Source organism: Manis javanica, chromosome 14 (assembly GCF_040802235.1).
Source record: "Manis javanica isolate MJ-LG chromosome 14, MJ_LKY, whole genome shotgun sequence".
NCBI lineage: Eukaryota > Metazoa > Chordata > Mammalia > Pholidota > Manidae > Manis > Manis javanica.
In genome coordinates this window covers 92,557,324-92,569,960 of record NC_133169.1, presented here as the reverse complement: position 1 = coordinate 92,569,960, position 12,637 = coordinate 92,557,324, and the positions used below count along the sequence as shown (strand labels likewise).

The 12,637-nt window shown below is 44.0% G+C and overlaps 1 protein-coding gene across 2 annotated transcripts in view; it reads right to left on the bottom strand.

Annotated features, from left to right (window-relative positions):
* The window catches only part of STK32A (serine/threonine kinase 32A), a 109,111-nt gene that overhangs the window by 46,513 nt on the left and 49,961 nt on the right, over window positions 1-12,637 (bottom strand). For both annotated transcript variants that reach the window (XM_073221955.1, XM_073221956.1), the window contains exon 5: window positions 8,985-9,158. In XM_073221955.1, coding sequence (XP_073078056.1) covers window positions 8,985-9,158 — 174 coding nt within the window. The remainder of the gene's footprint in view (window positions 1-8,984; window positions 9,159-12,637) is intronic.

Here is a 12,637-nt window from a genome sequence, read left to right as displayed (position 1 = left end):
CCTACTGAAGAGAAGGTTTACCAAAACCAAAAGAAAGGGCATTTTCTGCACGATTCCACAGAAGATGGCAGTCTGAAATGAAAATCTATTAATTGTCCCACTGCAATAAACAGAAAGTGTTACCAGCGCACTGAGAGGAAGAAGGCCAGCATCAGGTGGAACACGAGCAATATGAGCAATCACATCATCTGGAGTAAATTTCAGACTTTACTTTTCTCATACTGGACATGCTGCCCTGGTAAACTGGAGAAAATTTAACTTCCCTGATAGATATTTAAAAGCAAAATAAAATGCCTTGGGTCAGAGAAACATTGTAAAAAAGTATCTGAAATATCTCACCAAATCTGAAATACAAAAGTAAGCAAAGATAGTCTCTGGGCAACATAAAATAGGCTACCATATACTAAAGCTAATGGATTTGACTTACTGAATATTATCTTGGGTTGCCGTACTTTTACAAACAATTCTAACAAGTTCAGTCATCTGGTTTTCCACCCCATAATATATTTGAAGCAGCATATTAGCTTCAAAAAAGAAAGAGTATCTTCAAATAAAGAAAGAAATTGCTCTGAGCAGCATTTGCTGGAGATGCAAAGACTGAAATCTTAGCTGCTAAGAAAACGATAAAAACATACTGTATTAGTTTGCTAGTGTTGCTGCACCAAAAAGCACCCCGAGCTAAGTGGCTTAAAAACTAGAAATATGTTGTCTCACAGTTCTGAAGGCTAGAAGCTGAGATCAGGATGTTTGCAGGGCTCTGCTCTCTCTGCAGCCTGCAGGGGATGGGCCGCCCTTGCTTCCCCCCAGCTTCGGTCAGCCTGCTGGCATCATTGGTCCTCCTTGGCCTATGGACACCTCACTCCAATCCCCCATCTATCTTCACATGGAGCTCTCCCGGTGTCCATTCATGTTTTCCTCCCTCTGTGTATATCTATCTCTGTGTCTAAATTTGCTCTTTTGAAAAGGACACCGATTGCACTGGATTAGTGCCTACCCTAACACACTCATGTTTACTAGGTCACCTCTATAAAGACCCTATTTCCTAACAGGTCACATTCTGATATACAGCAGGTTAGGACTTCAGCATATCTTTTTCAGGGAGACGGAGCTCATACCAACTGAAAGTATGTGCTTAAACTAATGTTAGTTGCTATTGGGTAAACACTAAATAGCTCATCTGATCTTGAGGGAGTCTATGATTTTCCTAAGAGTGAAACTAAGGAGGCGTATGTAAAGAGCAGGGCCTCTCTGTTAGATGAGGCTCCTCTGGAACTCGGCCTTACTGTTCTGACTAGATGCTATTGGGCAAGTTACTGAATCCTGTCACATTTATTGCTGACTCTCAAATTAGGCTTTGTGTGCAAAATACCTATTAGCACTTGGGTATTATTACATTATTATTACATTATACATTAGTGAATTGTACTCTGTGTACAATAAATTATAGCTCTCCTAAGTCATTAAAAAAATGATAGATATACTCTGTAGTTTAAATGAAGTGCTTAAAAAATGTTGGTAAGCAGAAAGGAGTGAAGACCTTCGGGAATCAGGAAAACATCTCTGCAGGTGACTCATTCCTCCCGGCTTCAGAAAGCTGCGGTGACACTGTATCATCAGGTTCATTCATCAGAAGGTCATCTGTCACTCAATAATCATTGATTAAACTGATTAGCTGCAGAAAGACTTTAGTTTTTCCTATGAATTATCATCTCGGGAAAACAAGATGTGACTTCCAAGATACTATACTATGTGTGAATCAGACAAGAAGGTGAAATCTCAGCCTAGAAGATCTCTGCCTCCTACAAAAGACCTTGGTTAAAACACGTACTTTTGATTCACAACTGAATTGCAAACAAGACCTTGGTTAGTACATGTGCTGATAGAGGCTCATCGCGCCTCGCTGTCACGTGCTCTGCAGGCAGCTCATCTTCGTCACGCAGTCTTCCCGGGGAGACATGGGTGTGTGGTACGTTGTGAGCAGAGAGACAATGAGATTATACTTTGAGGAGCAACCTGCCAGGGTTGAGAGGAAATCGTCCTAGACTCTTGGGTATGAAAGAACCATTCCTGACCATTTGGTAGAGCCTCTCACTTCCTCCTTGACAGGGAAGTTCAGGCCTATGTTTAAGGCCACTGGAAATTGGTGTCACAGCCGGGTGTGGCACAGTTTCTTCAGAGGGAGTATGGTGGGCAGGCTTTATGGTGACCTTCATGACCCCCACCTCCTGGTGTTAATGTCCTACGTAATTCCTGGCCTTTCAGGGCGGGCCTGTTGTGTGGCTTGGTTCTAACTAACATTATGTGGCCAAGGTGATGGGATGTCATTCTTGTGGTTGTGTTATGTTTTTCAATGACATGTACTCTGTGTCGCTAGGAGACTTGCTTTTCTCAGTGAATTGGAAAAAAACAAGCTGTTACGAGTCCTATAACCACAAGGAAATAAATTCTGCCAACATCCTGACTGACCTTGGAAGGGGATTCCTGCCCAGCCAGCCTCTAGTTCAGGGAACCCAGTTCTGGCCAGCACCTTGGTTACAGCCTTGTAGAGAATCCAGCTAAGATACGCTCAGTCACCTGACTCAAAGAAATGATGAGATAATCACTGTGTGTTATTTTAAGTCACTCTGTCTGTGGCAGTTTGTTACACAGCATAACAAACTAATACAGGATGGAGGAAGGGCAGCACAGAGCCCCCCACAGCATGGTCACACAGTAGGACCATGTGGAACAAAAAAAAGCATTGCTGAAGGTAACATCATCCATAGCAGCCCTTACCCTCTGTGTTCACCCAAGGATCAATTGTACAAGGATCACATGCCCAAGGATCACAAGTACAAGGATCACACGTACAAGGATCACACGCCCAAGGATCACATGCCCAAGGATCACAAGTACAAGGATCACACGCCCAAGGATCACACGTACAAGGATCACACACCCAAAGATCACACGCTCAAGAATCACACGTACAAGGATCACACGCCCAAGGATCACATGCCCAAGGATCACACGCCCAAGGATCACACGTACAAGGATCACACGCCCAAGGATCACACGCCCAAGGATCACACGTACAAGGATCACACGCCCAAGGATCACATGCCCAAGGATCACAAGTACAAGGATCACACGTACAAGGATCACACGCCCAAGGATCACACGTACAAGGATCACACACCCAAAGATCACACGCTCAAGAATCACACGACAAGGATCACACGCCCAAGGATCACATGCCCAAGGATCACACGCCCAAGGATCACACGTACAAGGATCACACACCCAAGGATCACATGCCCAAGGATCACAAGTACAAGGATCACACGTACAAGGATCACATGCCCAAGGATCACATGCCCAAGGATCACACGTACAAGGATCACACGCCCAAGGATCACACACCCAAGGATCACACGTACAAGGATCACACGCCCAAGGATCACATGCCCAAGGATCACACGTACATACCAAACTCATTCATTTGCTCAGGGGACTGATTTATTCAGCAGCCACTCTAGACTAGATTATATGCTGGGGATCAGAGCATGAATGAGATGCAGTCACCACCCATAATGGCTTAAATTTAGGGAGGGAAAGGCAGGATTTTGTAAAGAATATTGTGATTTAAGGGCTCCAATTAGAAGTATGATCATAACCATTAAGAGGATACAACTGGGTGTGAGTGATGTGTGTATATCTCAGGACACCCACATAACTGCTTATTTTCTCTGTAGTACCTGCCACAGAATATAAACACCTTTCTCATTTGAGTGCTGACGCATTTCCTTGGCCCTGTTCATGTTGTACTATCCCCAACCCCAGATGACAGGGAAGTCGTCAGTCCCTTCATCCCTGGACACCAGCCCTGAGGACAATGTCCGGCAAAGAGGCGCTCAAGGAACAGTTCTGAATGAATCTGCATGATACAAGCATTGTCCCTCAGATTTTTCTGCACCATCAAGATGCTGGTTTCTAGAAGAATCACAGAAAACGCTCACAAGGAGCAATCGCAGGCCAGGAGGGGATGTGTGAAAATAAGCTCCCTGAGTATCTACAGAAGCTCTTGGATAACCTGGGCGTCAGGTACAGGTTCCTAGGATTAACACCAAAGAAGACAAAGGTGATGGACAAAAATATCATCCGGCCTTTTTCTTTGAAAATAAAAAATTTTCTTTTATTCCTACTTGAACATACCTGTTAATCAGAGATGAAACTTTTGCGACTCTCCCTGTTGTACTGCAATTATTTACACAAATTGCCTAATTAGATTTTTATCTCATTCTTCTAGGAATTAGAAGGTAGTGAGTTACAACTTCACTAGACCGGGAAGATTCTGAGAGTCAAATATCCACTCGAATGGTGTTTTGATCCAAAATGACTATTTCACTGTCCCCTGCAATTCATCTCAATAGCTTTAATTTGTAATCTGACAAGGGAGGGAATACAAATTTGTTTTTGGACTGTAACAATTACTTTTCATTCATACTATTTACTCTGAGAATCAGCAAATCAAGTAGCACTATCTCCACAGGAAGGACTGAATGAATTTCAGTTTTCTTATGTTTTTTAATAAAAGCAAATAGTCACTGTGTCCATATTTTAAAATCACCATTTGCTGATTTAATATAAGGGGAATGCTGCACTAGGAACTGGCCATAATTTGGGAACTAATGCTTACTTTCAGTCATGCTCATAGAAAATTGTTTGACTTCTTGACTAATAAGAAAACTGTCTAACTGTACAAGTAAAAATTAATAGTTATTGTGAAACCCTGTGTCTTTCCCAACTATAGAAAAGAGAGTTTCTAAAATTGAGGACAATTAGCTAAATAGTACATATTTGTCAAAGTACAAAAACATTCAAGTCTGTGGATTAAAAAAGTCCACCAACAACATAAAACAAAGCTCCATTTATGTCTCTTTGGGAATTTATGGCACAAACAGGATTTACAATGTTTACAAAAATAACTCAGCTAGACATTGCTGGCAGGAAAGTCAGTGCAAACCAAAAACTGAAAAGCGAGCCCATCCTGTGTTGCCCCGGGGAGGCACAGTGCTTGCGCTCAGAGTGCCCTTCTCGCGTGGGCCACGCTCTCTCCTTTCCGCTGTGGTTATTAAAATCCTTCAGACCCTCTAAGCTCTTAAGGGACTTTGTTCCCCAAACCAGCTTCTTGTCTGAAGTTCTTCCGCCTTTCCCACCCAATGTAGTTTCCAGTTTAGGCTGTTCTCTCATCTGGTGGTTCCGGACGCATCCTGTTCACTGGTGCAGCCAGTCTGCGGGTCCCTGAAGGCAGGTGGCCACGCCTCCCCTGGTACCACACCCTCCCCAGGGCTACGACGTGCTGAGCATCAGCGGTGTAGACAGAGGCTAAGAGCTCCGAATCTCCTTCAAGCAATGCCTCACCTACTCGTTCGCCATGTGCCCTGGGCAAGGTACTCAATCTTCCTGAACAAGAGTTTCATCGGCTGCAAACGGGAACAATAACACCATCAACCTCCTGGAGGTCCGCGCAGATGGAGCAAAATAATTCACAAGTGTTTCACAGAACACCTGGTGCTCAGGACGCCTTCCCAAAGGGGAGCCTGCCCACCGCTCCGGCCCCACACATGACGGCTGAGTGCAGGGGACAGTTCTGAACCTTCTGCCATGTCCAAAGGCAAAATGTTGCTTTCAGTCTGGACTTAGGATGTCACGTATGTTATATCTGCAGTTTTATTCAAATGGTCTTTCCCTGCCTGGAGGATCGCCTGTACTCTGTTGATCCTTTTTTTATTTCACGCTTTAATGTCTTGAAACTGGGGCTGTGTCTTACGAAGCAATCTTCTAGGAAGCTGGAAGATGTTTGCTTTGCTGTCAGATCCAGTCCAATCCAGCACACATTTTGCTGATTCTTTTGAAGAAAGATTTTAAAAAGAGAATCACAGTCCTCAGAGGCTGCTGCGTCTTCCGTGTTTCTCTCACGCTTTTAACTCTGCCCCTGATCCCCAGACTCAGGGCCACCATGATCATTCTCTGAGTGCCTCAGACAGAGGGACACTGCATTTTTACCATATACATGTTTTTTAAGCTGTTCAGCACCACTTCAAATTGATATTTCAAATTGATAGCTGGTACTCAAGAAGTAGAAAGGCCTCATTATTAAAGCTCTTTCAAATTACAACAGCTATTTGGTGACGACTGTATTGAAAGGCCTTCATGATGTTGATAGATGTCCTGATTTTCCTGAAACATTTGTTTTTTTCCCACTGTTCTAGCATAATTATTATTATTTTTTTAAAGTTAGGTTCCCAATTTTTTTTGGTATCATTCATCTACAATTACATGAGCAACATTGTGGTTACTAGACTCCCCCCATCACCAAGCACCCCCATACCCTATTACAGTCCCTGTCCATCAGCATGGTGAGATGCTATAGAGTCACTACTTCTCTTCTCTGTGTTGTACTTTAGCATAATTATTAATAGTGACTCTTTCCAGTCTCAGGAGTTACCTTGGTTTGGATGATAACTTATAGAATCGCCCAACATGAAGGTCAAGGTGGTTCTGAAATTTTTGGCTTTACTACCCTATATTTTAATTTTGTTTTTGTTATTTGTAAACTTGGGCTTCTAGTCAATCAGCCCTTTGTTCAGGCAGTGTTCATTCCTTCATATTTTTGCTGCACTGGTTATTACAATGAAAAGCAAAAGGCACATGGTCCTAGCTCAGGTCTAACTCAGTAGAACAGACAGACATTGATTAAATAATTACACACCAAAAAGGTCACGAGTCCTTAGGAGAGGTACAAGATGCTCCAGTGGCCTGTAACATATAAGACGGCGCTGTGGGTAGGGCCTTACGAGAACAGAATCACTCCTGAATTGTGTTTGACCCCAGGCGGATGTCACCTCATTTGAACAGTGTTCAGAATGTTGCTGTCCTCACCTTCCATTCATGTGCCATGGTGAGGAGGCACCTGCGGGGTGAAGAGGCCCTTCTGAAGCCTGGCACAGGGTGTGTAAAGGGTGAGAAGCACAAGGCTGACCCTTGGTTTCTTACGTAAGTGGCGAAGGGATGCGGAGGACAGTAAAGAATGAGTGAAGCACAGAACTACAGTATTTGGTATTTGCTCCGGGAGGGTAAATAAATCTGTTGTATTTTTCTCTGAGTTCCTTTTGGAACATAGTTCTAAGCACATGGCAGAAATGCTCAGAGCATCTCGACTTGTGATGACAGAGACAATGAAGCCAGAGAAAGAAGGCCCGGAACCTGGACTGGGAAAGAAGGAAGCCAGAAGGTGCCCTCAGGCCATGCTGGCTTCTCGCGGGCCTGTCCCCTTTCTGGGAGCCACCGCAGGCGGTGGGCTGGCACTGTGGCGGAAGGGGACCCAGCAGGGGGTGCTGGGAGGCCTGCCCCAGACTACAAACAGAAAGAGTTTCTCCTCAGAGAACTGGGGGGGACCAGAAAGCCAGTGTGCAAGAAAGACTGCTTATAAAGAGGATCCCCAGTTACTGACAAAACACCACATGTGTACATACACTTCCAAGGTCCCACGTGATTAACTGGTCTGTTTTCCATGTATCTGTTGCCTGAAGAGCACATTTCCAATACAAACAGGCTCTTCCATAGACAGGAAATTAAATCATACCTACGTAAGTGCACCAAGCCGAAGCCCCACACATGGGAAAGGACTGGGCCACGGGGCCTGCATGGAGAATCTATAAATCATGACGCCACATTTTCACCCACAGCCTCTGTACTAATCCAGGTGAATTCTAGGGACATATCAGCTGGTAGTGCACAAGTAGATTACCCGTCCAAATTTTTACTAAATGAAACATAATCGTACTTAAAAAGGCAGCAAATTCTTCAGAGATTGGAGATGACAACAGTTGCAGTCTCACATGTTGATTTCCATTTAATGACGTCTACTTAGCTAAGGCGTGTCTTTCATGTGTGCACCTAATGAAAGTTGGCATGGAAGAGCCCCCTTTGGGATCAGAGAAGCCCGGATTCAAATCCCGGCCACGCCATTCGTCAACTATTTGTCGCCGGCAAATCTTTGAGCCGCAGTTTCCACGTGTGCGTGATTAGGATGCTCGGCTCCCGTGTGAAGTCTTCCCTGAGTTCTGAGAATTTAGTAAGATGATCGTGAAAGTACCCAGGAGTGTCTGGTCTGGCAAAAGTTGTCAGTGAATAGTAGCTGTTTTGATGGTTATTAGGTTTAAAATTCTTATAAGCAACGTGGATGATATTTTTCTCCAAATCACAATTTTCTCATACGAAATACTGGTCAAACTATACCTGCTCTGATCACTATTACAAGTTACAATTGAGATATCACCAAATGAAAATCATCATTAAAACTTCCAATTTCTTTACAAATATAAAGTACTATCATTTTCTCTCTATTGTCTGCTTGGTTTTACGGCTACTTGGGTTATTTATTTGTTGTTTTTAATACAAATGCCCCAAGTGAAGGAGACCCACTCTCTTTGTGGACCTCTGCTTGCAGCGCACACACAGGGACTCAGAACAGGGCGGGCGGCAGGCAGGTGGCAGGACGCACATGTTCTCCCCAGAAAATTTTCGTCCCTTCCCGTTCTACTTCATTCCCTCCATGTATGTCTGTATGTCTTCCATTTGTATTTTAATTGATTCATTTAATATTTAAGTTCCTGTATGTCCTTTCTCCTTTTTGTTTTTTTTTTTTTTTAAGTTCCCTTTCTCCTCTTTGTCAGGGCTTAGTTATAAGTGGTGCCAACATTCATAGAGTTTGGTCTCGTTCAGTAACTGCAACTTTGGGCAAATTAAGCTCAATGTGCTAGTTTTCTTTTTCCTTTTCTTAACCTGCCAAATGGGGACAATAAACCTACCTCAAGGGACTGCTGGCAGATTTGAAGGAGGATTACGTGTCATGTTCAAAAAAGACGCGTTGAACGCGGCAGGTGGAGGATTCTCTCCGGAGCGCTCCGTCCAAGGATGTCCCCTGGGGCCTGACTAACCTGTGGACGATGCGCTGGCCCTGCAGGTAGTCCAGGGCCATGGCCAGCTCACAGAGGAAGATCCTCACGGTGTCCTCCTGGAAGCGGACGTTCTGCTGCAGGTGGTAGCGCAGGTCCCCGCCCAGGAGCAGGTCTACCACCATGAACATGTCCTCCTCGTCCTGAAAGGAGTACCTGCAATAGAATCAGAAAGAAAGAGTATTAAATACACTCACACACTTAACAGCCCCAGAGGCACATAATGCCTTATCCATCCAAGCACATTGCTCTTGAGCTACAGAGGTCGGGTGTCCCCAGCTCTCTGGCCCTGGTCCCGCAGTTTCCACATGCATAGTGACAGTCTTCTCAGGATATGTGACCACATTTGATCAGAGAGAAGAATGAATGTGACATAAGTATAATATTTAACGTCATGACTGACATATAGTGAGCACTTATTAACTGCTATAAAGCCCAGAAAAAAAGAAAACCCTATTTATTCACATATCATTAATGATCATATCCTAACCACACTACTGCAGGAGGTCCATAAACATGAATTACCAGGTCTCTCTGCACCATTCTCACACCCATTTTTCCATGCTGACAACTTCATTGCCCAGCAACATTGTAACACATCATGGACCACATTAATAAGAAAAAGATATGAAAAGGGCAATAAAGAAGTAAGTACATAGTACAAGGAGGTAATTCCGTCTTTGGGACGGTGAGGTAAGGGGCTGCTGCTTAGCAGAGATGACAGCCGGGTTAAATTCTGAAGGGTGGTGACACTAATAACTACAAAATAATGCTAATGTCACTGATGTTTCCACTGAGCATGAGGGATTTCTTCAGGGGGGGGCTCTGAGCCCTCCACAAGTTAGTAGAGGCTGCACTTACGCTCCTATTTTACAAATGAGGAAAGCAGGGCCCAGTGAGGTTTAAGTAATTTGTTCGAGGTCAAACACCTAATAAATGGCAGAGATGAAGGGTCCTCCAGGCCCAAAAGTAAGATTTGAGAGAGAAAAACAGCATGTTGCTGAAACAACAGTCGTAGTGGAGCAGCTTGAGCCCAGAGAGGAAGGCACAGGGTGGACGCGGGAGCGGCTGACCGGCAGGTCGGTGGGAGTCAGGAGACCCTGCAGAGCTTTAAGCAGGACATGCCATCAGACGTGGGCTTCACACTTGAAGGAGCTTTGGGTGGCAGGATGGTGAGAGGCAATGAGACCCAGAAGAGCAGAACCGGCCTCTGCTGTTTGCAAAGTCTGTAAAAATGGATTCCTACCGCCATGGTTTGTTTTGTTGCCCACAAAGCACAGACATGATCTCTAGGCACAATAACGCTGCCTCTCCCAATACTGTTTTTGACATGTTTCTCTTGACATAATGTCACGGAGATCACATTTTAAAGTTTTATTTGAATCAAAGAATTAAGTGCCTGCAAGCAGTGCCCAAGGATGCAAATCAATTCCTAGTGACAAATTCTTTGCTTAGGAAATAAATGCAGAATATCAATGACGAGCGAACTGTACTTAGTACATTTTCTTCTTTATAATGATCATTGTGCTAAAGGAGGAAGGGCCTTGCCCACAAAAAGAAATTCAGTGCTGCATCATCTGAGGTGGGGACACTCTAATGAAGACTGACAGTCCCTTGTGCTTACCTGCTCAATAGATAGATCGTGTTTACCATTGAAGACTGATTCATGCAGAAGATGTCTGAAACTAAGCCCCTGGAGGGAACTGGGGTGGAAACACAGGAAGTGCTTTGTAAGAAACCGAGAACAAACACACCTTTGCTACTGTCTTTTAGGAAGTGATATGCTTTGCCTCCGTGCAATGACTGGCCCGTCTTTCCTGCCACGGGCTTAATGGTCATCAGAAAAGGGGCCTGACCTGGGCTATTTGGTTCACAAGCCTCCCAGCTGCACCATTTTGAATTACATTTATGGTGTTTCTAGGTCTTCCAGTAAGTGCTAAATAATACATAATCACGCCTGAAACTCATGGTGCCTCAGGAGGCTCTGAGCTAATATAACAGAAACGATGCTGGCTCCTGGAGTGTAAGCAAGGTCTTTGGGGCCAGGAGACAAAGGGCCGGGGGTGAGATGGGGGGAGGCCTGGGTACATAAAGGAGAAGAAGACGGCGTTACCGCAAACACAACTAGATGCCAGTGGAAACCACCTGGGGTCACATACAGAGCTGCACTGACGGCGTTCAGCTCCCCATGGAGGCAGAAGGAGGTCATGAATCTGGTGACAGACCAGGGGACTCCTCTTCAATTACCCCACTTAACTCTAACAGGGGACAATAGTTTTATTAAATTTACCCCAAATGAACATTTTTATTGGGAATTGGGCTATTTTTATTCAAAGAAAGACCAATAAAGGTGCCAGTCGTGGCATATTAAAATCACGTTCAACCACGCAGGGGATTATTAATCAGAGAAATAAGCCCAGGCAAGGGGTAGCACACTGCCGTTGCCCAGTGTGAACATAAATGTATTTAATCATGTAGCCAGGTTTGGCTGATAAAGATCATCTTTCTCCTTCAGCACTTCAGATCTGATGGCCTCTTGTGCAGATCTTAAAAACAATGGAATACTATTTAGCATTAAAAAAACACAACTACTAGCACTCGCGACAACATGGACAAACCCCATAAGCATTATGCTGTGTGCAAGAAGCCAGACATGACAGATTGAATTTTACAATCCCATTTATATGAAATTGCCATAAAAGGCAAATCTCTAGATACAGAAAGCAGATTAGTAGTTGCCCAAGGTTTGGGGTGGGAATGATTAACTGCAAATGGGCACAGGGGCTCTTACTGGAGGTTGAAAATGTTCTAAGACTGACTTAAGGTGATGGTTGCATCACTTAGTAAAGATTACTAAAGATAATTAAATTTTACACTGAAAATGGGTGAATTTTATGAGGTATAAATATACCTCAATAAAGTTATAAAAGGCCACTGAGCAGGGGGAAACAAAGACTATGGTGTGAAGAGGTCAAATATTTGCTTAAGAACCACATGTAGGAAACTGTGGAGGCAGATTGTTTCTAGACCCACATGCGGTTGACATACATGCTGTGCGCAGGAGGGTCTATTGAACTCGTGAGACAGAAAGCACCCAAAGCTTGTAACAGAATCCTGCCGGGAAATCGGATAATTATTTCAGTGCCTTTTGATTCAGTCTCAGGATTCAAGGTGTATGCCTCCCTCCTAGTCTCATTCGATGGTGGGACATTTCCAATCTTTAGCCGGGGATCTCCATAGAAGGGTTTTTAAGATCCAATGTTCTGTGCACTGAAAAGATAGAAGAATTAATCTGTGTTTTTCAGACTACGAACAGGGAGTGCACACAGCAGGCTTTTACAGCTTTGGAAAGCCATTAGCCCCGTGGGAAGAGAATTCCTGAGGAACCGGCACAGAGAAGGCGAGTGGACACTGTCCCATTCGTTAAGCACAACTTTGAATTTTAGAACCTTACTTTGGAGCCGTGGCCTATCATATTTCTCCTCCTGTGACTCTGCAGTAATTTTCTAGAGTGTATCTAGTGTGAAATTCATAAAAAAGAAAGCCAAACTTACAGTATTTCTACTAATTAATTTGCCATAGCAACACGGAAAATCCAAGGTTTGCGAAGATCAGATTTCAACAGTTTATAAAAG